Raw genomic sequence first — 27,719 nt, 5'->3', positions numbered from 1 at the left:
CAGTACCTCGTGGAGTGGGAGGGGTACGGTCCGGAGAAGAGATGCTGGGTGCCGGTGGAGGACCTCTTGCACCCTTCATTGCTGCGGGAGTTCCACCGTCTCCATCTGGATCGCCCTGCGCCTCGTCCTCCGGGTCGTCCCCGAGGTCGGTGTCGGCGTGCTGCTGGAGCCGCGCGTCAAGGGGGGGGGATACTGTCACGACTTCCGCCGAAGTCGGTCCCTCTCCTTGTTCGGGCAGCGTTCGGCGTCACCGGCCTGCTAGCCATCGCCGAACCACTTTTAAATTTTCCATTTGTTTTGTCTTACACACCTGGTTTCAATTCCCCAATTACTTGTTCATTATTTAACACTCTGTTTCCCCATGTTTGTTTGAGTGATTGTTTATCTGTTCATGCATGCGCACGTTAGGCTGGTTACACTGGGTTATGTTAAACCCTTATTTGTATTTCGTGTTAGTTGTTCCGTGTGCTTTTGGGTCGCCAAATATAAGGCTCCGTTTTGCTACCAACTATCTGCTCTCCTGTGCCTGACTTCTTACAGCCCTTCACGCATACCTTTACAGTAAGGCTATCATTCCACTGTGTCAAGACCTAGAACAGAAAAGAACACCAGCAGAGCCTTTCTTCACTCTTCTTCTCTGGTATTGGCATTTGTGTGAAAGGCACATTGGATGTCCTTCATTGCCCCATTCCAAGCCATGTCAGGAAAAGAGTTGTGTGCATATGTAGCAGAAATGATAATGCTTACATTGAAGTGAATAGAAAAACGGAATACATTTCATCCCAAATAGTTAGTATGTATGAAACGTGGTAATTCTGAAGAATTTGAAAAACCCATGTGGTGCTCCATTCCTTTGGACAACCAGATGCAGTCAACAGGTATCAACCATTTTTGTTTGTGCGTATTCCAGCCCTAAATGTATCTGATGAACTTTAAAGAACATCCCAACAAAGCAATTCTTTCAGCTTCCATGTCCCACTTCAATGTTGATTAAACAACTCCTACATAACGAATGAAGCCAAGCCATCACAAAGTTTGCAAACAAAAACAAGCATGACGTAAAAGTGATGTAAATATATCCAGGCATCAAAAAAAAGTCTTACCTGGAAGTGAATGCAACACATGGCTTATCTGAGTTCTTTCAAATTCTTTCATTTGTGGTATGTGGAGGCAAAATAATGTATTGGTCTTAAGTGTTAAGCCAATGGGGGGAACCTAATCAGTAAAGTTACAGTCAAGTGAACTGAACAAAACAAGAGAAGTTGAGCAATGGGTAACATTTTTCAAAATAGGCTGAAGTACTGTATATCAATTTCCATTCCATGGACAGACAGACGCTGCATGCACTGATTTATAAGGAGTGTCCCAGTTAATGACCTTCTTTAGTATGCTACTGCTCATGTGAGCAGCATCGACATTTTCACACAGAATTTGTCTAATGGGAGAACTGGGACCCATTGATTTTCAAGTGCTCCATTTCTGTCACTCTCTCTGTACTGTGAGAAGGTTGAAATATTGTGGTGGAAAACACTTGACTGATGAGGCTTACAGGACTGACACAATACACTGGATCAAGTACATTGAACTCAAATTAATTTGCCGTTGCAGCTGTTAACAGATTAACATTGCCACACAAAATGTAAGGCTAAATTGTATCAAAACCTGAAAGTGTTTTCTGCCAGAGAAACCAAGTGTGTGTGCACTCTCCTTCCTATCAGTAACATTCATTGAGTCAAAAACATCATTGTGACTGCATGAGTTGAGGGCCTGAAATCGTATGTTCTCCACCTGACTGACGTAGATTACTCTATGCTTGAATGTTCACACACACAAGTACCTCAAGTTAGTATTTGTCCTTGTATGGTAACATAAACAGTACTTGGGATGATGTTTTATTTATTTAACTAGGCAAGTCAGTTAAGAACAAATTCTTATTTACAATGACAGCCTACCCCGGCCAAACCCTAACCCAGAAGACACTGGGCCAATTGTGCACTGCCCTACGAGCCTCCCAATCACAGCATGTTGTGATACAGCCTGAAATCGAACCAGGGTCTGTAGTGATGCCTCTACCACTGAAATGCAGTGCCTTAGACTACTGCGCCACTCAGGAGTCATGTGACAGAATGACATAAAAAGGATAAATAGAAATTGCAAACAGGTAGGCCCACTCTGGAAATATGGGAGTTCATTGAAGTTGATAAGAGTACAATAACAGGGAGGTTTACAGTTCTTCTGTTGATCTTTACAGTTATTCTGCCTCTGTCACTGGAGTGTTCACCTCAGTAAACCTCAGAACATTGTCATTCATCAGGATTTCCCACTCTCCAATTGTCAATGACTTTTCAATGATTTTCAAGGAAGAAAATAAAGTTTCTCCCCCACTGGTGATCATATCAAGTCTCAACTGGACAACATCCTGATCCTGTTCCAATTCAAAATTAGTGCTAAGCGGGGTGGCAGGTGTCACGCCCTGATCTGTTTCACCTGTCCTTGTGCTTGTCTCCACCCCCATCCAGGTGTCACCCATCTTCCCAACTCATCCCCTGGGTATCTATACCTGTGTTTTCTGTCTGTCTGTGCCAGTTTGTCTTGTTTGTTCCAAGTCAACCAGCGTTTTGTCTCAGCTCCTGCTTTTCCCCCAGTCTCTCTTTTCTCATCCTCCTGGTTTTGACCCTTGCCTGTCCTGACTCTGAGCCTGCCTGCCGTCCTGTGCCCCTACTCTGGATTTCCTACCTCTGCCTGACCTGGGCCTGCCTGCCATCCTGTACCTTGGCCCCACTACTCTGGATTATTGACCCCTGCCTGCCTTGACCTGCCATTTACCTTCCCCTGTTATTGCAATAAACATTGTTACTTCAACACAGTCTGCACTTGGGTCTTACCTGATAGTACGAACTGGCCATGACTGATCCAGCAGACTTGGACCAGCTCCGCAACACTATCTCCTCCCAAGGTAGACATGAAGAGATGCTTCGTGGTCTGATGGAAGGGTTCCAGGACGTGGCCGTACATCACAACCTAGCATTGGACGCTTTGCGGGAGCAATTCCGTGGGTTGCCTACTAGGCAGCCTACCACGACAGTAACCTCCCAGCCCCTCAGTAACCTGGCTGGTAGCAGTGCCGTCACCCCGGTTTCCCGGGAACCCCGCTTACCTACCCCATAGCGCTGCGATGGAGATTCCAGAACCTGCCGGGCCTTTCTCTCCCAGTGCCCCCTCGTTTCGAGCTGCAGCCTTCTTCGTTCCCCTCGAAGATAGCATACATATTACGCTGATGTCCGGGAGGGCACTCGCCTGGGCCACGGCAGTGTGGGAGCAACAATCCACTGTCTGCCTCAGTCTGGAGGTATTTGTGGCAGAGGTGAGAAAGACTTGAGGCTCCAGTGTCCGGGAGAGAGGCTGCCTGGAAGTTACTTCAGTTTCGGCAGGACTCCCTCAGTGTGGCAGACTATGCGATGGATTTCCACACGCTAGCAGCGTTGGTGCCTGGAACCCGGAAGCGCTGTTCGAAACGTTCCTGCACGGATTGTCGGAGAAGGTAAAGGATGAGCTTGCAACCTGGGAACAACCAACGGATCTCGACTCACTCATCGCTTTAACCATCCGGATCGATGGTCGGCTACGGGAACATAGGAGACAAGACGTCTGATTGCGGTCCCAATCGCTCATTCAAGGATCCCATCTTACATCTGATGAACTCCGGAAGTCCCCGGCGTCTTTGTCCCCGAGAGGATCCGAGCTTACACGAGTCCCTCCAAGAGCCTCCAAAGACTGCCGATTTGCCCTTTCCCGAGCCGATGCAGCTCGGCAGGGCTAGGCTGTCTTCAGCCGAACGTGTACGCAGACTTAACACCCCGAGTTGTCTGTATTGTGGTTCTGCCAGTCATTATGTGTCTATACCTGTCCCTTCAAGAGACCTAGCTCATTGGTAGGAATGAGTACTCTGGTGGGTCTTAAGGATAATGTTTCTTCTCGCCCCCCTCTCCATACCACCCTGCTGTGGGGCGACCAGTCTAAGTCTCTCCAGATACTCATCGACTCGGGGGCCGATATGAGTCTTATGGACGTTACCCTTGCGTCCGAGCTAGGCATCCCCACTCAACCCCTCCCATCAACCTACGAGTGTTGGGGAACTACAGCTCCTGCTAATTGAGTGTATGCATTCTCTTGGCTCCAGCGACACAATCCCTTGATTGACCGGTCTACTGGTGCCATCGTGGGCTGGAGCCTGTTCTGCCATGCCCATTGCCTGAAATCAACTCTGCCTGCCCCAGGATGTCTTCCTGGGGGCTTGGAAATTGCCCCGAACCTCTCCGCCATTTCCGTGGAGTACCAGGACCTCCAGGACGGGTTCAGTAAGGCCCGGGCCACTTCGCTTCCACAACACCGACCAGCACCCAAGGAGGTTAAGCTGCATGCGCTGGCACGCTGCTATAGCCCCGCAGCTACAAGCCGAGACCTTTCCCCCCCGCTCCAAAATCAATAGCCCCTCTGCTGTTCATCCTCTGTTGCCCCGTACCCACTGTATACTTCCTACTTTTGATGTGTCTAGATCTAAACCCATGTCTCACAGCCCTTTGTCTCCTGTTTCCCCAGTCTCTCTTTTCTCATCCTCCTGGTTTTGACCCTTGCCTGTCCTGACTCTGAGCCTGCCTTGCGTCCTGTGCCTTTGCCCCCACTCTGGATTACCGACCTCTGCCTGACCTGACCCTGGGCCTGCCTGCCATCCTGTACCTTGGCCTCACTACTCTGAATTATCGACCCCTGCCTGCCTTGACCTGTCGTTTACCTTCCCCTGTTGTTGCAATAAACATTGTTACTTCAACACAGTCTGCACTTGGGTCTTACCTGAAACCTGATAGGCAGGTGGCCTAGCAGTTATAGAGGCAAGCCAGCAACCAGAGGGCTGCCAGTTTGAATCCTGGGACCGACGGGAAAAATCAGGAGGAAAGCGAGCTGGCAACAGGAGGGTTGCTGGTATCAAATCCTAGATGCCATTGCCTGCCGTTGTGCCCTTGAACAAGGCACTTAACCCCCCCACAACAGCTCCCCAGAGGAGTTGGGTTAAAAGCAGAAGTCAAATTTTGGTTGGACCTTATAATTGACCAATAAAATGATCTTAAAGGTGCAGTCAAAAATGTGATTGTCCTGTATTTATATACAGTATATTTCCACACTACAAGATTGGAATAATACTGTGAAATTGTGAAAACTATGATAATGCCCTTTCAGTGTAAGAGCTGTTTGAAAAGACCACATTACATTTCAGCCTGTTTTGGTGGCATGGAGTTTTGACCTGCCTAGTGAAATCACCAGGAGGTAAATTAGTTAACAGACCAATAAGAAAGGGAGTTCCACAACTCTCTGCCAATAACAGCTAGTTTTAGTTGTCCCCTCCCCACTTAGACCACTCCCAGACAGTTCTAGTAAAATTATTGCTTGAGAAATTGCACTTTGCTTAGATATTATTTTTTTTGTTGCCATTTTAATTAAACATACACAGTAAGGTACTTAATTGTTACCCAGAAATTATTTGATATTGAGATAAAACAGCTGCATTGGACATTTAACCTTAATGTATAAAGACAATGATTTACTAAGCCTTTGCCACAATGAAAAGTTATACCTGTTGTCATCCAGAGGGAATAAAACATGAAACGTAGAGAAGGAATAAGGTATTGAGGTAAGGTGTAGGACTATCCAATTTAGAGACATTTTTTTTAGATACAAAATGTGTCAATGTTCCACAGGTGCAAACCCTTAATAAATCTGTCCAAGAGGCAGATTTGCTTCTTTGGTGCATGTGCTTGTCCTTCTTATCTGGTGAATGGTTGTCAGGCTATAATTCAACATGGTTACAAGGATAGACCCATAACAAATCTATAACCATAACTAGGGTATATATAGCCCTATATGTCCTGACCATAGAGAGCTCTGTGGCTCAGTTGGTAGAGCATGGTGTGTGCAATGCCAGGGTTGTGGGTTCGATTCCCACAGGGGACCAGTACAAAAAAATGCATGAAATGTATGCATGAAATGTATGCATTCATTACTGTAAGTTGCTCTGGATAAGAGCGTCTGCTAAATGAGTAAAATGTAAATGTAAGCTCTTATTTTCTATGGTAGAGTAGGTCAGGGCGTGACTGGGGGTTTTTCTAGTTATTATTTATGTGGGGTTCTAGTTTAGTTTTTCTATGTTTGAGTGTTTGGTATGATTCCCAATTAGAGGCAGCTGGCTATCGTTCTCTCTAATTCGGGATCATACTTAAGTAGCATTTTTTCCACCTGTGGGTTATGGGATATTGTTTGTTTGAGTTCGCGCACGTAGCATCTCTGTAGTCACGGTTCGTTGTTAGTTTGTTTATTTGTTTTTGTCTATGCTTAGTTTCACTTTCTAATAAATAATGTGGAACTCAACATTCGCTGCGCCTTGGTCCGATATTCATTCCAACGAACGTGACAGAGGCCCGGAAAATAACAGTCAAAATCTTTTAGGGAAGTACTTGTTTCCGAAAAATCCTCTTACTGAAGGTATATCTATAATGCACAACTCCTTGTCCATCCATCCGGATTGTATAATGTGTGGATATCTGTAAAGAAACCGTCTGAGCCTATCTTTATCCAAACCAGCACCTATAACTCGGCTGTGGTAGACAGCTGGAAAGACATTCTTCCACGTAGCCTACCACTGTCTACCCCAGCTGAGTTATAGGTGACGGTTTCTTTACAGATATCCACACATACAATCCGGATGGACGGACAAGGAGTTACAGATTAGAGATTTGCCTTCAGTAACAGGATTTTCGGAATCAAGTACCCCCCTAAAAAATGTCAGTAGTTATTTTCTAGGCTCAACATTGTAGCCTTCTAGGACTCCCATGCACAGATGCGGGGCATCCTATATAGCTTCTGACATTTACATATCACTCACTGTTGAGTGTCTCAGTCATGTAAGCGTAACCATGTTCTCTGAGTTTTGCAAGCCCACCATAGGGCAGAAGGAGAAGTAGGTCATGGGCTGTTTTGATGCTCAATATTTTCTGTCACTGCTCCCAGAGGGGAAAGGGGAAAGAGTACTGCACTGAAGAGCAGCATAACACTGAATATTGATTGTCCTGCACAACAAAATGTCTGCAAAGAGCAGAAAGGCTATTCTTCTGAATACATAAGTGAAGAAAATGTGATTCAGGGATTTGATTGAACTTGTGTTTAATATAAGTGGTGTGTTTTGTCTGGAACCAATGGCCAGGTATGGCCTGGGCTTAAGGTGGACCAAAATGGACTTAGCCTGGCGCATGTCGCAAGACATTGCTAAAAATCACGCTGACTAATGCGTGGCATGACTATTTGCGGCAGAGTTGTTATGATATTGCAGAGCTAATTTTTCCTCAAAAAATCTGCAATTTTATTTGACCCTGGTAAATAGTGTATAGATAGACCAAAGAGGTGGATGGAAAGAAGAACTACCGAACTGCAGTAGCCTTCTGCTGCTGTGAACGAGTACATACTGTACCAGACAGTCCTACCTTCTGCTGCTGTGAACGAGTACATACTGTACCACACAGTCCTACCTTCTGCTGCTGTGAACGAGTACATACTGTACCACACAGTCCTACCTTCTGCTGCTGTGAACGAGTACATACTGTACCACACAGTCCTACCTTCTGCTGCTGTGAACGAGTACATACTGTACCACACAGTCCTACCTTCTGCTGCTGTGAACGAGTACATACTGTACCACACAGTCCTACCTTCTGCTGCTGTGAACGAGTACATACTGTACCACACAGTCCTACCTTCTGCTGCTGTGAACGAGTACATACTGTACCACACAGTCCTAGCCTGTAGGCCAGGTGTGGAACAACAAAGACACCCAGGTACGTGCCAAACATTTACATTTGCACTCCTCTCCACTGGATAAAAAAATACCTAAATTCACATACATGGGTACCATCTGCATCTAACTGTTTGTTATGTGTAACCAACCACAACAAAGAACCCACTCAGTGAGATAAAAAAAGGAAGCCATGTCTGTGAAAGAACATAGTGGGGAGAGAGTGAGAGCGAGAGAGAAAGAAAGAGAGCGAGAGCGAGAGCGAGAGCGAGAGCGAGAGCGAGAGCGAGAGCGAGAGCGAGAGCGAGAGCGAGAGAGAGAAAGAAAGAAAGAAAGAAAGAGAAGCAGAGAGAGAGAAATAGGAGATAGAGAGAGGGAGCGAGAGAGCGAGAGAGAGAGGGGGGGGCAGTCTATGCAGGCCAGTGCTGAGTCGATAGCTCTTGACATGGCTGAAATCGGTCAGGTCTGCCCCGCTTACATAAAGGCTTGGAAACATGGGAGAGAGTGCAGCCCAGCCAGGGGGCGGGAGGGGGGTCTCACTGATGATACAGCGGGCCAAGAGAGGACAGCAGGCTGTGAGAGCAGAGAAAGCAGACGTCACATGGGCCGAGAGACAGATATCACATGACCCCACACAACTTCTTTTTTTTGATTGACTGACTGAAGCAAGAGAATATGGTCCCTTTGTAAGAAGGGGGTGAGGGGAATAATTAAAAGGCATCTAGGCTTATAGATTTTAGAACAGTTTTTGTCAGAGGTTTGGTGACATTGTAATAGGCTTGGCATATGCATGATGTTATGCACATAAGCACAACAGTCACACAGTTAGGCAGGCATACTGTTAACCAGTAACACATTTGTTAAGTAATTTTCTGTGATTTCTTATCACATATCTTGATGTATCAAGTTGTAACATGTAAGGTAAAACTTCTCATGAACTTGCCTTTATCCCATGTAGGCGCTATACTGCAACTAGTTCAGTGACCTCAGAGATATACAAGTTACAATTCTTCATAATAACTTCTGTTAAGTTTCAAATGTACTTTCAATGTTAAAGGTGCAATTGGGAAAATCACTTTGCCATTTCATGGTTGCTAAAATTCAAATAGTTTGCCTCATTTCAGTTTATGTGACAAAACAAGCAATGTATAGTGTAGAGAATCATTTTACCATCTAAACCACTGAAATATATTTTCAATAACCAAAGATATTTTATTTTCAGCTGTTTGAAGCTGGTGTACAAAACAGAAAGCAAAAGACACAAAAACGAAACATAAAAATGGGAAGAATAGAAATAGAGCACATTAAATAGATCTACCCCTTCTTAGACTTGCTTTGAATGAGAATGACACATCTATAACTCTAATGTACATTTGGTCAAGTTGCCCAAAAAGTTACATATTGCAGCTTTAATTACAGATCAAAAGTTGTTACAATGTTGTTACCAAAGCAGTAAATGAAGGAATCTTGAATATCTTTTAAGTTCTTCTCGCAATCATATTCTTTAAACTCAGACTAAGTAGCTTTAACTCTCAAACCCTGAAAATCACACCACAGGGCAGATCAGCTTTTTAATACAAAAAGCCTTTCCAAGCACAACCAATCTGATTTCTTTGGGCTGGATTTGGCAATCATGGGTCAGTTATGCTTCCCCAATTCCAACCCATCTTTCATTAAATACAGAAGAAACGTGAACTGTTGTTGAATGACCGAGGGAGCATACAACTTAACCCCAGACCAAAATATCCCATGGAGTGCTGTTCAGAGTGAATGCTTGCTTTTTTTTAAATGACACCTGTACATACAATAGGATATACCTATATAATAAAGATATATTACCATGCTATTCATCAGACAACAACAGGGGATGGGCTGGGCTCTCCTTAGGATGAACATTCCACAGGTTTGGCGCTCTTTTGTAAACTGCATTTGTTTTTACATTGTTACCATGCGTGTACGTATCTCTCGCTCTCTGTGTGTGTGTATATGTGTGCACGCGTGCGTGTAATTGAATTGCAAGCAAGGCCATGACTCAACATAACATTTAACATACACTGAGTGTACAAAACATTAAGAATATCGGTCACATAGAGGATTTAGGTTTGGGTAAATGAACAAGTACATGTGTAGCACAAATGTACGATAAAGGGACACTAAACAATACTTGCTTCCATTCGTCATCTGAGAATTCATAGTTCAAATCTTCTTCTCATTTTGTTTTAATGTTCAGAATAGGTGAGGGATGAACCAACGAGAGAAACATATACATTGAGTATACAAAACATTAAGAACACCTGCTCTTTCCATGACATTTTTTTTTTTTTTTTATTTAACCAGGTAGGCTAGTTGAGAACAAGTTCTCATTTGCAACTGCGACCTGGCCAAGATAAAGCGTAGCAATTCGACACATACAACAACACAGAGTTACACATGGAATAAACAAAACATACAGTCAATAATACAGTAGAGCAAAAGAAAACAAAAAGTATACATACATACATACATACATACATACATACACAGTGAGTGCAAATGAGGTAAGTTAAGGTAATAAATAGGCCATGGTGGCGAAGTAATTACAATATAGCAGTTAAACACTGGAATGGTAGATATGCAGAAGATGAATGTGCAAGTAGAGATACTGGGGTGCAAAGGAGCAAGATAAATAAGTACAGTATGGGGATGAGGTAGGTAGATAGATGGGCTGTTTACAGATTGGCTATGTACAGGTGCAGTGATCTGTGAGCTGCTCTGACAGCTGGTGCTTAAAGCTAGTGAGGGAGATATGAGTCTCCAGCTTCAGAGATTTTTGCAGTTCGTTCCAGTCATTGGCAGCAGAGAACTGGAAGGAAAGGCGGCCAAAGGAGGAATTGGCTTTGGGAGTGACCAGTGAGATACCTGCTGGAGCGCATGCTACGAGTGGGTGCTGCTATGGTGACCAGTGAGCTGAGCTAAGGCGGGGCTTTGCCTAGCAGAGACTTGTAGATAACCTGTAGCCAGTGGGTTTGGCGACGAGTATGAAGCGAGGGCCAACCAACGAGAGCGTACAGGTCGCAATGGTGGATAGTGTATGGGGCTTTGGTGACAAAACAGATGGCACTGTGATAGACTGCATCCAGTTTGTTGAGTAGAGTGTTGGAGGCTATTTTATAGATGACATCACCGAAGTCGAGGATCGGTAGGATGGTCAGTTTTACAAGGGTGTGTTTGGCAGCATGAGTGAAGGATGCTTTGTTGTGAAATAGGAAGCCAATTCTAGATTTCATTTTGGATTGGATATGCTTAATGTGAGTCTGGAAGGAGAGTTTACAGTCTAACCAGACACCCAGGTATTTGTAGTTGTCCACGTATTCTAAGTCAGAGCTGTCCAGAGTAGTGATGCTGGACAGGCGAGCAGGTGCGGGCAGTGATCGATTGAATTGCATGCATTTAGTTCTACCTGCGTTCAAGAGCAGTTGGAGGCCACGGAAGGAGAATTGTATGGCATTGAAGCTCATCTGGAGGTTAGTTAACACAGTGTCCAAAGAGGGGCCAGAAGTATACAGAATGGTGTCGTCTGCATAGAGGTGGATCAGAGAATCACCAGCAGCAAGAGCAACATCATTGATGTATACAGAGAAGAGAGTCGGCCCGAGAATTGAACCCTGTGGCACACCCATAGAGACATTCCAGAGGTCCGGACAACAGGCCCTTTGATTTGACACACTGAACTCTATCAGAGAAGTAGTTGGTAAACCAGGCGAGGCAATCATTTGAGAAGCCAAGGCTGTCGAGTCTGCCAATAAGAATGTGGTGATTGAAAGAGTCGAAAGCCTTGGCCAGGTCGATGAATACGGCTGCACAGTAATGTCTCTTATCGATGGCGGTTATGATGTCGTTTAGGACCTTGAGCGTGGCTGAGGTGCACCCATGACCAGCTCTGAAACCAGATTGCATAGCGGAGAAGGTATGGTGGGATTCGAAATGGTCGGTAATCTGTTTGTTAACTTGGCTTTCGAAGACCTTAGAAAGACAGGGTAGGATAGATATAGGTCTGTAGCAGTTTGGGTCTAGAGTGTCACCTCCTTTGAAGAGGGGGGTGACCGCGGCAGCTTTCCAATCTTTGGGAATCTCAGACGATACGAAAGAGAGATTGAACAGGCTAGTAATAGGGGTTGCAACAATTTTGGCAGATCATTTTAGAAAGAGAGGGTCCAGATTGTCTAGCCCGGCTGATTTGTATGGGTCCAGATTTTGCCGCTCTATCAGAACATCAGCTATCTGGATTTGGGTGAAGGAGAAATGGTGGGGGCTTTGGCGGGTTGCTATGGAGGGTGCCGGGCAGTTGACCGGGGTAGGGGTAGCCAGGTGGAAAGCATGGCCAGCCGTAGAGAAATGCTTATTGAAATTCTCAATTATAGTGGATTTATCGGTGGTAACAGTGTTTCCTAGCCTTAGAGCAGTGGGCAGCTGGGAGGAGGTGCTCTTATTCTCCATGGACTTTACAGTGTCCCAGAATTTTGAGTTAGTACTACAGGATGCAAATTTCTGTTTGAAAAAGCTAGTCTTAGCTTTTCTAACTGCCTGTGTATATTTGTTCCTAACTTCCCTGAAAAGTTGCATATCACGGGGGCTATTCGATGCTAATGCAGAACGCCACAGGATGTTTTTGTGCTGGTCAAGGGCAGACAGGTCTGGAGTGAACCAAGGACTATTTCTATTCCTAGTTCTACATTTGTTTTGAGTGGGGCATGCTTATTTAAGATGGTGAGGAAGGCACTTTTAAAGAACAGCCAGGCATCATCTACTGACGGTATGAGGTCAATGTCATTCCAGGATACCCCGGCCAGGTCGATTAGAAAGGCCTGCTCGCAGAAGTGTTTTAGGGAGCGTTTGACAGTGATGGTGGTTGCTTGGTCGCAGACCCATTACGGATGCAGGCAATGAGGCAGTGATCGCTGAGATCTTGATTGAAAACAGCAGAGGTGTATTTGGTGGGCGAGTTAGTTAGGATGACATCTATGAGGGTGCCCGTGTTTACGGATTTGGGGTTGTACCTGGTAGGTTCATTGATCATTTGTGTGAGATTGAGGGCATCAAGCTTAGATTGTAGGTTGGCCGGGGTGTTAAGCATGTCCCAGTTTAGGTCACCTAGTAGCACGAGCTCAGAAGAAAGATGGGGGTCAATCAATTCACATATGGTATCGAGGGCACAGCTGGGGGCAGAGGGAGGTCTATAGCAAGCGGCAACAGTGAGAGACTTGTTTCTGGAAAGGTGAATTTTTAAGAAGTAGAAGCTCGAATTGTTTGGGTACAGACTTGGATAGTAATACAGAACTCTGCTGGCTATCTTTGCAGTAGATTGCAACACCGCCCCCTTTGGCAGTTCTATCTTGGCGGAAAATGTTATAGTTAGCGATGGAGATTTCAGGGTTTTTGGTGGTTTTCCAAAGCCAGGATTCAGACACGGCTAAGACATCCGGGTTGGCAGAGTGCGCTAAAGTAGTGAGTAAAACAAACTTAGGGAGTAGGGCTCTAATGTTAACATGCATGAAACCAAGGCTTTTACGGTTACAGAAGTCAACAAATGAGAGCACCTGGGGAGTGGGAGTGGAGCTAGGCACTGCAGGACCTGGATTAACCTCCACATCACCAGAGGAGAAGTAGGATAAGGGTGCGGCTAAAGGCTATACGAACTGGCCATCTAGCACGTTTGGAACAGAGAGTAAAAGGAGCAGGTTTCTGGGCACGATAGCATAGATTCAAAGCATAGTGTACAGACAAAGGTAAGGTAGGATGTGAGTACATTGGAGGTAAACCTAGGCATTGAGTAATGATGAGAGAGTTATAGTCTCTAGAGACGTTTAAACCAGGTGATGTCATCGCATATGTAGGAGGTGGAACAACATGGTTGGTTAAGGCATATTGAGCAGGGCTAGAGGCTCTACAGTGAAATAAGATAGTAATCACTAACCAGGACAGTAATGGACGAGGCATATTGATATTAGAGAGAGGCATGCGTAGCCAAGTGAACATATGGGTCCAGTGATTGGTAGACATAGACTGGCAATGTGAATCCAGGTCAAAGCTCTGATCCTTTATTGAAGTCACTTGTTAAATCCACTTCAATCAGTGTAGATGAAGGGGAGGAGACAAGTTAAAGAAGGATTTTTAAGCCTTGAGACAATTGAGACATGGATTGTGTAAGTGTGCCATTCAGAGGGTGAATGGGCCAGACAAAATATTTAAGTGCCTTTGAATGGGGTATGGTAGTAAGTGCCAGGTGCACCGGTTTGTGTCAAGAACTGCAACGCTGCTGGGTTTTACACACTGGAAACTGTTAAGTGTGAATCAAGAATGGTCCTCCACCCAAAGGACATCCAGCCAACTTGACACAACTGTGGGAAGCATTGGAGTCAACATGGGCCAGCATCCCTGTGGAACACTTTCGACTCTTTGTAGAGTCCATGTCCTGACGAGTTGAGGCTGTTCTGAGGGCGACTACATTTTAGGAAGGTGTTCTTAATGTTTCGTGTATAGGCAGTCTATTTGACATACTCTACTTTCTATTATCGAAGGAATAACACAAACGACTGCCATGAGCATGGGGTTACAGGGTTTGTTCACTACAAGTATGCCCCTCCCCACCCACTCCACAGACACACACAGCTAGGTGTCTAAACGACATTTGCTACCGTATTATAATTATATGCTATGAAACATGTTCATTGCAACAATATTTATGCCTACACTTCGTTTGAGTCAAAACTTGTGGTTTGGACTATTAAAATGACTGTAACACTGTTTTACCTAACATTGCTAAAACGATATACTGCATTTCTATTTGAGCATTTAATCTAATATAGTAGTTTTTTCTCTCAACAGAATTCCATCAGGTTTTGATGCATACAAACATCGGCGTTCCAATGTGACAGTCCCTCAGAAAGCCTTTACTGTCATCATTTTTTTTAAACAATCAAAAACACTATCAGAATACCACACCATTCCTGTATGTAGGCTACATGGTATTTGCGGTATACCTTACGCCTACGGAATGAATAATTGACACTGTATAATTAATAGATTTTTGCTGAGAGCTTATGACAGTCGTTCATGCACGTTTTAATTATGCATTCTGACGAGATAAAGAAAAAGCATCGTTCTTACCTTCGACAGCCCCTACCATTGGAAATATCCATACAAAATATAAGATATCCATAACAACTGAAATACTTGGCATTTTGGCTGTAAGAAGCCAAGGCATTCATAGAAAACAGGTCCACCAGCGGTCCATTGACAGCGAATTAATCTACAGAAGCGCAAAACCACACACAGCCAATGGTTAGAACGAACCGCTTTTGCAGGGAGAACACGCATAATCCAAACGTTTGGGCGAAACCAACGTGAATCATACAGGGGGCAATGTACCTACATGGCCAATAGTATGTGGACACCCCTTCGAATTAGTGGATTCGGCAATTTCAGCCACACACGTTGCTGAAAGGTGTATAATATCGAGCACACAGCCATGCAATCTCCTTAGACGAACATTGGCAGTAGAATGGCCCGTACTGAAGAGCTCAATGACTTTCAACGTGGCACCATCATAGGATGCCACCTTTCCAACAAGTCAGTTTGTCAAATTTCAGATCTGCCCAGTCAACTGTAAGTGCTGTTATTGTGAAGTGGAAACGTCTAGGAGCAACAACAGCTCAGCCACGTAGCAGTAAGCCAGACAAGCTCACAGAACGGGACCGCCGAGTGCTGAAGCACGTAGAGTGTAAAAATTGTCTGTCCTCGGTTGTAACACTCACAGCCGATTTCCAAATTGCCTCTGGAAGCAAGGTCAGCACAATAACTGTTCGTTGGGAGCTTCATGAAATGGGTTTCCATGGCCGAGCAAGATCATCCTGCCAAATGCCAAGCGTCGTTTGGAATGGTGTATAGCCCTTCACACTTCACCATCTGGCAGTCCGACGGACGAATCTGGGTTTGGCGGATGCCAGGAGAACGCTACCTGCCCAAATCATAGTGTCAACTGTAATGTTTGGTGGAGGAGGAACAATGGTCTTGGGCTGTTTTTCATTGTTCAGGCTAGTGCCCTTAGCTCCAGTGAAGGCAAATCTTAACGCTTCAGCATACAATGACATTCTAGACGCACAGTTTGGGGAAGGCCCTTTCATGTTTGAGTATGACAATGCCCCCATGCAGAAAGCGAGGTCTATACAGAAATGGTTTGTCAAGATCGATGTGGAAGAACTTGACTGGCCTGCACAGAGCCCTGACCTCAACCCTATCCAACACCTTTGGGATGAATTGGAACGTTGACTGCAAGCCAGACTTAATCACCCAACATCAGTGCCCAACCTCACCAATGCTCTTGTGGCTGAATGGAAGCAAGTCCCCGCAGCCACATTCCAACATCTAGAAAGCCTTCCCAGAAGAGTGGAGGCTGTTATAGCAGCAAAGGGGGATCAACTTCATTTTAATGCCCATGATTTTGGAATGTGAAGTTCGACGAGCAGGGGTCCAAATACTTTTGTAGTGTATCTGTAATTTGGAGATGGCTGCAATAATCCTTTGCAAGATCCCTCTGATATGCGATTTTAATAATTGTTGTAATTAAATAAACTCAATGTACACTATTATACAGTGGATTTCATATTTTTTGTGTACATACTAGCAACAATACTACCACCACCACTATACATAGCCTACCACCAGTTGTAGCTACAATTACATAGAGCCTACATTCATAAAATATTTGAATAAAGTGGTTCAATTGTTTGTTTTGTTGATTGACTGAGCCTGTCTTTATAGGACATGTTTTGGAACACACATAAACACACATAAACACACATAAACACACACACACACATACATACATACACACACATACACACACACACACACACACACACACACACACACACACACACACACACACGTGTTAGGATCACACTGTTGAGTGGAGATAGAAGCTGCATAGTGTTTCTTAACTAATGGTCATTAAAGCCACTGGCTCTTTGAAACAGCTGCATGAACATTATTAAACCTCTCTGCTCAAATATTATGACTTTTCAAATGCCTCAGCAGTAAGTGTCATTTTTATACATGTATATATTTATACTTATGATAATCTGTAGGTGAATAATAAACAAAGATAAGCATGTCAACTATTTTCAAATGAAAAGGTCAGACATCGTTGGTGCTTCTCCTGAATGTACAGTATCCTTCAAGAACAAGGGTGCCACCCTGAGTAGGAAATAGAAACGACATGATATGAGTTGTGTTTTTTAGACATAATGGTTTCTGGAGAGGTTGGGAGTCAGGTTGACTGCTGGAAACAGAAATTACAGATTGGGGCTTTAAAATCATAGAGAGGGTAGACTATTGTCTGAGTCTGCTTAGTGTGATGGATCATCCAATTGAAATGCTAGGATTTGGTATGGTCAGTAAGAAACAAGTGGGCCATTGTCAAGTGCACACTTGGTCTTTGACCCTAACCTGAGAACATCAACAAAGCTATGCATCCTGGAATTGACCCCCATTTAGTCATGGATTAACACTTTGCATTTCTCTAATCAACAGCGCTTAAAGTAATGTGACAGACATGGAGCCCAGGGCACCTGATATCAAGCCTTAAAACCCCCTACTGTAAGAACAGTACATTCATTTCCCAACAACACCTTCATTAAGATCTGCCCATCAATACATTTATTATGATGAGATAATTATGATAAAATAAATAAATTATGATAAGATTGCTGGATACAGTCCTAATTTAATAGCTTGAATAAATATGTATTTAAGATTATATTTTGTAGTAAAAAAAAACCTGTTTCCATATTGCATAAAGACAGAATAATACAACCAATGAAAAAACGATTTAGAATGAAAACAATTAAACCACCCACTGGCCACTGCATTAATAATGTGAACGTTGATCCTACCTGAATACTGTACACTATGGGCCTTGATGTACTGGCATCATTTAGCGGCTAGGTGGATCTAGCACATCACATCTGTTTGGATTCTGAATTATACATGTTTGATGCACAGGGACACATCAAACACATTGATGTGCTGATCAAAACCATATGCATGTCTATTGTCACTGTACACTCTCAGAGAGTACGCAGCAGGCTGGCGCTGCATCTGTGTTCCTGTGCTGCCTGTGGAAAGCTGAGATCCGCTCAATGTCAAGAGAAATAACAAAATAATGACAAAGCATCCCAGTCGTGCTTCTGTGTATTTCATATTTACATCTATAATATTTGTATACATTAATCATACAATGCATTTTCTGGAAAAATGTAAATCTGACATATTTTTGGGGTATTTCAATTCAATTATATAGCAGATGAATGTGAAACATGCTGCTGGGATTTCAGTTGGAAAACCAGGCTGATTCACAGCAAAACACAGTAGAGCTTCGGTAGATAAAGATGTAAGGAAGATAAAACAGAGCAGAGCGCCTGCCGACCAGAGAGGGCGGGAGGTAGTGAGGAGGGGGGCGGGGGGAGGCAAAGAGGGAGTGGGTCTAGGGTGAGGAAATAGAGCAGAAGATTATGGGACTGACATAAAGGACTCCAGCATAACTCAGTCTCAAGATGAGTGAGGGCTGGAAAAAAGCAGATTAGAGGAGCCAGAGGTCGTTCCCATGGAAACCTTTGCACAGGGAGATCGGCCACCCTCTAGTCTGACAATGCGAGCTGAGCACAGATTGTAGGTCACACATGGCACCAACAATCCAGTCAGGTCTAATCTGTCTTGATTTATGGGTCATAAATTGAACTTGGAAGCTGGTTCCCTCTCTGGCTTCCTTCACTGATAACGCTCATTTCTTTATTAATTTATGTCGATCCTGCCACACAGCCAAATTTAGCAACACAACCTGACTAGATAGGGAAGTAAAGTCGGCCACAGATTTTTTTATGAATGTTATAAAACTGATCCATGGTCAGCTCATACCCTCATATACAAAGGGATAAAACACACACACAAACACACAAACACACACACACAGATACGTACACACATGGTAACACGGAGTACAAAAGAGCTACACAACTAGTGTGGTCTTGGATAAAGGTCTTTTTATAGAATTCAATAGTCTATGGACTTACATCATGCATTACGAAAAGACACACACCCACTCACTTCCCTGATTTTCCCCGAGGCAAATGCTGAAGACTCACACTATGATCAAACAACACCCCTGACCTTTTCCTGCCTGTAATGACAAAACAAAACCATCAGGGATTGGATCATTATGTGGAAAAATTGGGCCTCCAGGCAAAAACCAGTGCTTGGGAAATAAGTATTTACTAGACAAAAAATTATTATAATTAATTCATTGCAAAGAATAAGGTTGAAATGGTCAAGGTAACTTTTCGGTGACTCCTGACTAGTGCAGGGCAGAGTGAGATAAGTCAGAGTGAGGCGTGAGGTGAAGAGGTGACAAGGTACATGGTGGATGTCTGAAGATGTCCGAAGATGTGCTAATATGGATGCCGTACTTAATGCCATACTAATATATATATATTTTCAATATTTCACCACCACAAATCCTAACTGTTTCCTGAAATGAGAAGTACAGTAAGTAAACACTACCCTGACAATTTCCAGTCCCACGCACCCAGTGAACTTGTCCTTGATAATGATGCGTACTGAAGTGCGTCTGGCCTTTCAGGCCTCTGCACTAAATTGAAAAAATTGACCTTGCTGATGGAGGTGACACAAGCCTGCTCTGGAAGACATTCCCGGAGCTAAATGGTCTCTACAAAGACTGCCACGCAGCTGCAGGAAGAAGCAAATACAGTAATTAAAAAGTACTTTAATATCTCGTGTCAGACATTGTTCTTCTGAGAATTCACCATCTTTTTATTTTAGATTTTTCATACATGCTGTTTAGAAGAAACTAGCAGAAATAGGCAGTCAGTCGTGCATGACTGGTGCCCAAAACCTACATTCTGTTATTTTTGCATAATCAAAAATCTTAATTTATAAAGTCAATATTAATTAAGGAATGATATAGAACATATAAATGTCAAGATGATTGTAATTGACATCTCACTTTGACTCCTGTATGATGGCAGTGTGAAGAAAAACTATTAACGCTGCATGGGGTTAATACATATCTGTCTGTCAGTCCTGTCTGTCAGTGACCTTCCACTTTCTCCTGCTTGGCTGCAGTGATGAGGTCACAGCAGAGATAGGAGGGGTCAGAAATGGATAGCAGCAAATAGCAGCTTCCTCTTTTCACTCCATCCGGAAGTGGCTTGGCTTGTGGAGCAAGGGTGGAGAGGTGTCTAGAAAATCTCTAATTTGCATTCTCTCTCTCTTTTGCATTTTGGTACAGTCCATAATTACTCACATAAGCACATATCTAACACACATTGTGAACATAAGACAGGCTCTGAGACTTAGGAATTCCTCCTACACTCACATGCAGTCATCCATTCTGAGGATTCACTCTTAGAAAAAAAGGAACTATTGAAGAACCTAAAAAGGTTCTTCGGCTGTCTCCATAGGAAAACCCTTTGAAGAACCCTTTTTGGTTTCAGCTAGAACTCTGTTGGTTCTACATGGAACCCAAAAGGGCTCTACCTGGATCCAAAAGTATTGTCTTACGGGGATAGCCGAAGAACCATTTTGGAAGCCTTTTTTCTAAGGGTGTGGTTTTACTTTGTGTTTTGTCTGTAGCTACTGCATGGCCGACTGCCTGTGATACAAATTCATTTCCAAACTAATAATAATAAAGTTATGTCAGGAAGTTGGAGGTCCTTTGTTCTTGTGAGCAGCACTTCCTTAGTAGTAGAATTTAATTGAATTTTCTCGAAACATTTGGGAAAATATCTGGACGTAAGATGAATATGCATAAAAGTCAAATATTTTGTGTTCTCTCATGATGGCTCCATCAGTTCAGCTGCACTTCCATTCAAAAGGGTTCACATATCTGGGTGTCTCGGTTACCCGCCATTTGAAAGACCTCCTGAAGGCAAACAAAGTTACTATAACATACCAAACTAGACTTTGAGAGCTGGATGCTTCTCTCAAGGTTTATCCATCTATTTTAATGTGTTCCAGTTTTTCTTACTAAATCCTTCTTTAACAATCTAGATGAAGTTATTACCTCTTTCATTTTGAATATGAAATCTGCTTGCCTGAATGATGTTGTTGCTTTTGTTGTAATTATTTATTTAAAAATATTTGATTTGCATCCATTATGTGTGGATGGCTTGGTCCCGCTGAGAATCTTCTACCATACCTGTCCGTATACCTCTGAGCTGTGCTTCTTGGTCCTGTCCCTCAGGACCCATCTAACCTCTCATTCATTTTAGGTATGTGGAGGCATGGCCTTCTAACAATGTAAAAATGTCCATGTCCATTACCCATCTAAATATATATTGGCTGTTCCACCAGTTTGGTGCCTTTTGAGAAGTGTAACTTAGTTAAAAAATTACTTATGATTTCATTTAATTTGAACATTCTGTCATAAAGTGCATAACGTCCAACTTAATAAAAAACGTGTTATCCCATCTCAAGAGGTTAAATAAAAAAAGGACTATAGTAAGTGCCTATTAAGTGCCAATTAAAGTAACAGTGTTGACCATAACAGGGTTTCACGATTTCATCTTAAATCAGCCATGAATCCCCATATGACAGGGGAAATGAAAGCTTGTGGTTGTGTGCAACAGGGAGTGGCAATTAAATGCAAGCTTTAAAAAAAGATATGTTTAAAAAATGGTGTAATGACCCATCTGACTGTATGAATTAATCTGATATTGTAAACCATGAAATGTATATGAAATATGAAGAAGAAAACAGAAGAAGAAGAAAAAAATATATATATATATAAAGAAGTGTGTGTGCGGGGTGACATTTGTAAACAAAGACACTGCATAAAATTTGCAATGGGGGGGGGTTGATTTAGTTCCAGCCTGTAAGACAAGTTCTAGGATAGGCCAAGGTCAATAAAGACCTGGTATGGAAGGCATGCAACACAAAGTTATCCCAAAATAGACATTAAATGTTAAAGGATCATAAAGACTAAAAAGTGCTACATTTTATTTATTTTATTTCACCTTTATTTAACTAGGCAGCCAGTTAAGAACAAATTCTTATTTACAATGACGGCCAATCAAAAGTCCTCCTGCGGGGACGGGGGCTGGGATTAAAAATAAAAATATAGGACAAAACACACATCAAGACAAGAGAGACACCACAACACTACATGAAGAGAGACCTAAAACAACAACATAGCATGGCAGCAACACATGACAACACAGCATGGTAGCAACATCACATGACAACAACATGGTAGCAACACAACATAGCAGCAGCACAACATGGTAGCAGCACAAAACATTGTACAAACATTATTGGGCACAGACAATATCACAAAGGCAAGAAGGTAGAGGCAACAATACATCACGCGAAGCAATGAACAATGGGACTACATATGCTGCATGCATACAAATAAGTCAAGCCCTTAAATGTACTAACCAACACAATATAAAAACACACAATAGTTATATTCAGAATACCTACTATTAACCTTACAAAAAACACACAGAGACTGAAAAAGGATTATCAACTGCAAAAGGAATGTTCATGGACTATATCTGGAGCGGGGCTTTGGAGACAGCAGGACTGTACCGGGCTTCAGGCTTCAGGAAATGCACCACTATTTTGAGGGAACAGGTGGAGGTGCATTGTTCATAGTCACACCTGGAACCAGTCAGTGCACAGAAACAATTCGTTTAAACTGACCAATGGGAGAGCATACACAGTTCACATGATTACTGTACTTACTCTAACTTGGTCAGGCACCTCCACCCCTTTACTTTAAATTTATTTTGATGAGGCCTCCTCAATTTCTGCACTAAAAGCATACATTAGTTTAGATTTTGTTAGAGCTGTCATGGTATATCTAGAACCTACTCTGAGTACACTAATAGAGGAAAATGTGTTTTGTTAGACACAATTATATTATCCTAATAATATTGTTGCTGGCTTAACTCAGATCCCGGAGAAATCCAATCAATCCTTACTGGTGCTTAATGTTGCTATCATGGTTGTTATTACCAAATCCAGTTTTAATCTTTTATGATGTGATGAGTGTGCCGCAGCCCGGTTATAGCCACAGTATCTACTGCCCTCTTGTGGTCTGATTGGAACGCGTTATGACTCGACTGCGTCATGCCTGATACATTATGTAGGAAGCTACTGTATCTGTCTCTCTTAGGTATTTGAGCTTCCTACCCATCTGCTTCCTACCTGTACTTGTAGAAATCATAAACTCTTCCTCATACATATGTACTTATATCTAGTGCTTCCATAAACTTTCTGCAGTCAGCATATGAAATGCCAAATGTATTTTCTAAGACTGAGAACAGAAAGCTCCACTCCATCCTGTCGAACACCTTCTCAGTATCCAGTGAAGCCAGCAGGACAGCAGGTCTTCTGTGTGTTTAGTTCATCTATAATATCAAAAAGACGGCAAATGTTATCAGAAGAGTACTTGTCTCTAATAAATCCAGTTTGCTCCGATTTTATTATTTTGGGAAGAAGGGTGTTTCGTCTTTTGGTGAGCAATTTGGTAATGATTTTGTAGTCAAAGTCCAACAAGTTTACTGGCCGGAAGGACGAGCAGGAGAGAGGGTCCTTGTCTTTTTGAGAAACACTGTAATGCAGGTTGTGTACATAGGGTCTGGGAAAGCGCAGTTTTCCAGGATTGGCATGTAAATAGGGCTAAGCTGGGGCCAAAAGGCTTTGTAGAACTCTCTGGGAAATCCGTCTGGGCCTGGGGACTTGTTAGGTGGCATGGAGATAATTGCCTCTAGGACCTCCTCAGGAGTGAGTGGGAGTTGAGATGTTCTTGGTCGGTCTCTGCATCTGTATGTTTTCTCTCAGAAATATATAATTTGCATTAAAAATCATGAAAAGTTAAATGTATCTTATTTGGATCATAAGATACATACTTATGGTATTTCTGTTTAGTAAAGAAAACAGGGTTTTTTATCTCTCGAGAATACTCCAAGTTTAGTTTGGCTGTTTTAAGTTGACTCCAGGAGGCGCTGTCTGGGGATTGTTTATGTACTTTTTCGCAGCGTTCCAGCTCCCTCTCAAGATCTAACCTGTGTGCTTCCATTGCTTTTTTCTTAGAGGAAGCATATGCAATTAGATGACCTCTTAGTGTGGCTTTTCAGAGCCCCACATTGTGAGAAAAAGGAGATGTTTTATTGTCTTGTGTGTATTTGTCTATCCATGTAGTAACCAATGTATGGCATGCTTTGTTTGATAGCATGGAGATGTTGAATTTCCAGCTCTTTGACCTCGGGATGTTTTTACAGAGGTCAAAGCGGAGGCAGACAAAGGCGTGATCTGAAAGTGCTATGGGTCTGATTGTACAAGTGGCAGAATTTATGAAAATCTTAGGGATAAAAATGTAATCTATACGAGAGTAGGTGTTATGGACATTAGAGTAGTATGTATAGTCCATAGATAAGCCATTATTCTCTCTCCAGATATCTAGCAGTCCCATCTCTATAGTAAGAGAGTTCAACATCTTTGCCGATCTGGGGTTTGTGGCAGGGACTTGAGATGATTTGTCCAGATTTGAGTTGCGGGTACAATTGAAATCTCCAACCAGCACTTTAAAGGAAACACAATGCTCATTGAACAGGGTTATCATTTTTGACATGAAAGCAGGGGTATCTGTGTTAGGGGAATATGTGTTGGAATTGAGTGCATATTACATATGTCATATAAATGTAATCCTTCTTCCAAAGCAACATATACAGGCAGTGGTAATCTTGGCACCCAAAACCAAATCTCAGCTACAGTGGCTGTCACGTGAAGAGGTGAATTATAATTTGTCTCTAGCTGGTGTAAATCCTCGTCCTCAATGCTGTAAGTACATCACTTCAACCAGAGGCAAACCTAATGGCTTGGTGGAAGTAGAGAGATTAGTGTTACAGAGAGACAGTAGTACATGTCAAACGTACATGGCCAATTTCTAATTAGACCACATCTACAATCATCAACAAGTATTTCTCCATAGATCTCTAATGGTCACACCAACCATTACATTTTACATTTTAGTCATTTCGCAGACGCTCTTATCCAGAGCGACTTACAGTAGTGAATGCATACATTTCATACATGGCCCCCCGTGGGAATCGAACCCACAACCCTGGCATTGCAAACACCATGCATTGCAAATACCATGCTCTACCAACTGAGCTACAGGGAAGGCAACCATGTGTCTGCTCTTAAATCCCAAGTGTAATTAAGAGAATGGTATAGATGGGTGATTTGTGTAGTGAATCAATTTGCCCTCCCCTGTTTGTCGTGAACTGATTTGATTGCTGAGGATGAGAGCTGAGCTTAAGGGTTCCCTCCTCTCCTAGGCCTTCTCCAACATGGCTTTACAGCAGAATCTCTGCAGATTATGACATCACAGCCCCTAGTTGGCGGACAGGGAATAGAATCACCCATTCAGGGATCACCGGCTAGGATTAAGTGTGGGTAGATAGCAGTGGGTAGTACATTTGATTGCATTAGCACCTGGGATTGCTATTGGCTTGTATTCCTATAGACTGCCATGTGCTTGATGCAACAATCTTTTGGTTCAATGTCATGTTTACTTTTGAAAAGATATTAGGCACTGTTGTGTTAATCAGACACTTCTTGTCCACTAACCAATTTATCCTCATCTGCCAAGGAATGCTTAGTTAGGTAAAGTCTTTGATTGAGGAAAATACTTTAAGAGGTGCAATATCTGTAAGATAACTGGAGACCAACTTTAATGTATTTTCCATCCACAGGTTGCAGGAGGAATAACACTAGACAATTGTTTTCCCCGCAGCATCGCTAGTCTCCCCACACTGATGCTGTACAAGCTATGGAAGGAAGGGAAGGTGGCCTTCTTGGATGACTCTGGAGAAGTATGCAGCAAACTTCACCATCAAAAACCTGCTGGGGAAGCGGTGGGATGATGTGGATGTCAAGGTTGGTTCAGATATACCCAGCCTCACTCAAACCTATGTCAAAGGCACTCTTCCTCTTCATGACTACCTTACCCTGGCCATTAAGTGATTAGAGAAGAGAGAGTATACTTAGAGGTTAATGAGCTCATGGCTTGTTAGCCTTTTCTCCTGACCAGATCCCTCTGTCTGTGCTGTATTGTACTGTACTGTACTTTCACTGGATTAAACCTGAGGAAAGTTCCCTTGTACATTCCTTTGACTCCAGAACTCAGTTTTGACATTCATTTGACCATAGCGTTTGACTCCCAAATTTGTGTTTCCATTTCAGGGTTACCGAGGCACCTTCGGGCAACACATCTACTGTGGGGTGGAGACACAGAGGTTGCTATAGATCTGTTACAGGATGATGCCCTTGTGGCAGACCCAAGCACCAAGTAAGGTACACCTAATTCCCCTTCCTGTCAACATCTTATCCAGTACATTTTTGTAAAGGGTGGTGGGGATTTCATGTGACTGAGACATTACCAATGTTTCCTCCTGCTCCCTTACATGTCACTACAACAACGTGGCCTTTTCCTTATTGGCTAACGTCTTGGCCAAGAAATTCTCGTATTCGGACTATCAGCGCTGGGTGTCTGACAACATCCTGGAGCAGCTGAGGATGGAGGAGACAGGCTTTGCCATCACCTCGGGCCATTCAAAGCCAGATGGCGGTGGGCGTGTAGAGCAGCGGCCAATTGGCACTCCTCTATGACGTGGGCTGGTACCGGCCCGCTGGCCAGATGTACTCCACAGCGGCCAACATGGCCAAACAGGCCATGGTGATTCTGGGGGCTTACAGCCGGTCCCTCCTCTAACAGGACATCCTGAAGACCCTGCTGTCCGCTCTGTTCTGCGTCGCAAGGGCTACTTCCCCAACTACACTGGCACACCCTGGGAGGTCAATGAGCAGCTGGGCTATGAGGTGGTCCGTAAGGATGGAGAACAGGGCGGCTACGCCGCCACCTTCTCCCTGGTTCTCCGGCTAAAGGTGGGCCTGGTGGTGCTGATAGCCGGAGTGAGGCTGCCAGCAGCAGACAGGGAACTGGTCATACAGGCCTACAGCCACCTCATCTCTGCAATGGAAAGCACCTTCAGAGACGCACAGCGCAAACTCTCCCTGCAGCCCGACCCTCGACCCCACGCCCTACACGGGCCTCTTCAACTACCAGAACACGACCTTCTATGAGCTCAAGGTGGCTTGGATGGGGTGCTGGTCATTCAGCAGTTTGGGTCCCAGGTGGACACCACAGTGCCAGCCAAGTACAGGACTATCAGGCTGGACTTCTTGCAGGAGAGGGTGTTCAGGGTGGTGTTCGATGGGGAGTACCACGGCAAGCTGAAGGTCAATGGCATGTCAGTGTCTCTGGAGAGCCAGGACAGGCAACTCTTTAACTTTTACAATTTCAACAAGAAGGGCGTGTCATCTGGATTTGACCACCCTGGACTCAACACTTACAAAATACTCCGGATAGCTCACCGCCAATCTTCAACGGTTAAACACTGAACACTGAACTGTTTTTTATGGTATTGAATAACATGGAATCCTAGATTTCGAGTGGATCATTTCAGAACAGGGTGCAAATTATAGCGTGACATTCGGGGAGGGCTCTATATTTTTCACAGGACTTCCTATTTAAGCATGCACTTGCGCTTAGATGAACAGAAGGAGACATCTGTTACAAAACACCAAAAAGTGCAATGACACACACTTGTAGTCTGAATTAATTTATGCGTCTTGCTGACAAATAAACCTTTTTTGTAAAAAGAAAAGTTGGGACACCTGAAAAGGGTCTGAAGTACAGGACGCAAATACAGCTGTCTGTGTCTGTGCTGAGCTCAATGGACAATTTAAACAATGTTGC

General features: G+C 43.5%; 1 protein-coding gene and 1 pseudogene across 5 annotated transcripts in view; one reads left to right on the top strand and one right to left on the bottom strand.

Annotated features, from left to right (window-relative positions):
• The window catches only part of LOC115168268 (ephrin type-B receptor 2-like), a 57,339-nt gene extending 42,165 nt beyond the window's left edge, over positions 1 to 15,174 (bottom strand). For all 5 annotated transcript variants that reach the window (XM_029723380.1, XM_029723382.1, XM_029723381.1 and 2 more), the window contains exon 1: positions 14,984 to 15,174. In XM_029723380.1, coding sequence (XP_029579240.1) covers positions 14,984 to 15,080 — 97 coding nt within the window. In that variant the 5' untranslated portion in view covers positions 15,081 to 15,174. The remainder of the gene's footprint in view (positions 1 to 14,983) is intronic.
• A 10,585-nt stretch (positions 15,175 to 25,759) lies between these two features.
• LOC115168879 (putative beta-lactamase-like 1) lies at positions 25,760 to 27,361 on the top strand (annotated as a pseudogene).
• Positions 27,362 to 27,719: the final 358 nt, after the last annotated feature.

Source organism: Salmo trutta, chromosome 30 (genome assembly GCF_901001165.1).
Source record: "Salmo trutta chromosome 30, fSalTru1.1, whole genome shotgun sequence".
Classification (NCBI taxonomy): Eukaryota; Metazoa; Chordata; class Actinopteri; order Salmoniformes; family Salmonidae; genus Salmo; species Salmo trutta.
This window is presented reverse-complemented; position numbering and strand designations above follow the sequence as displayed.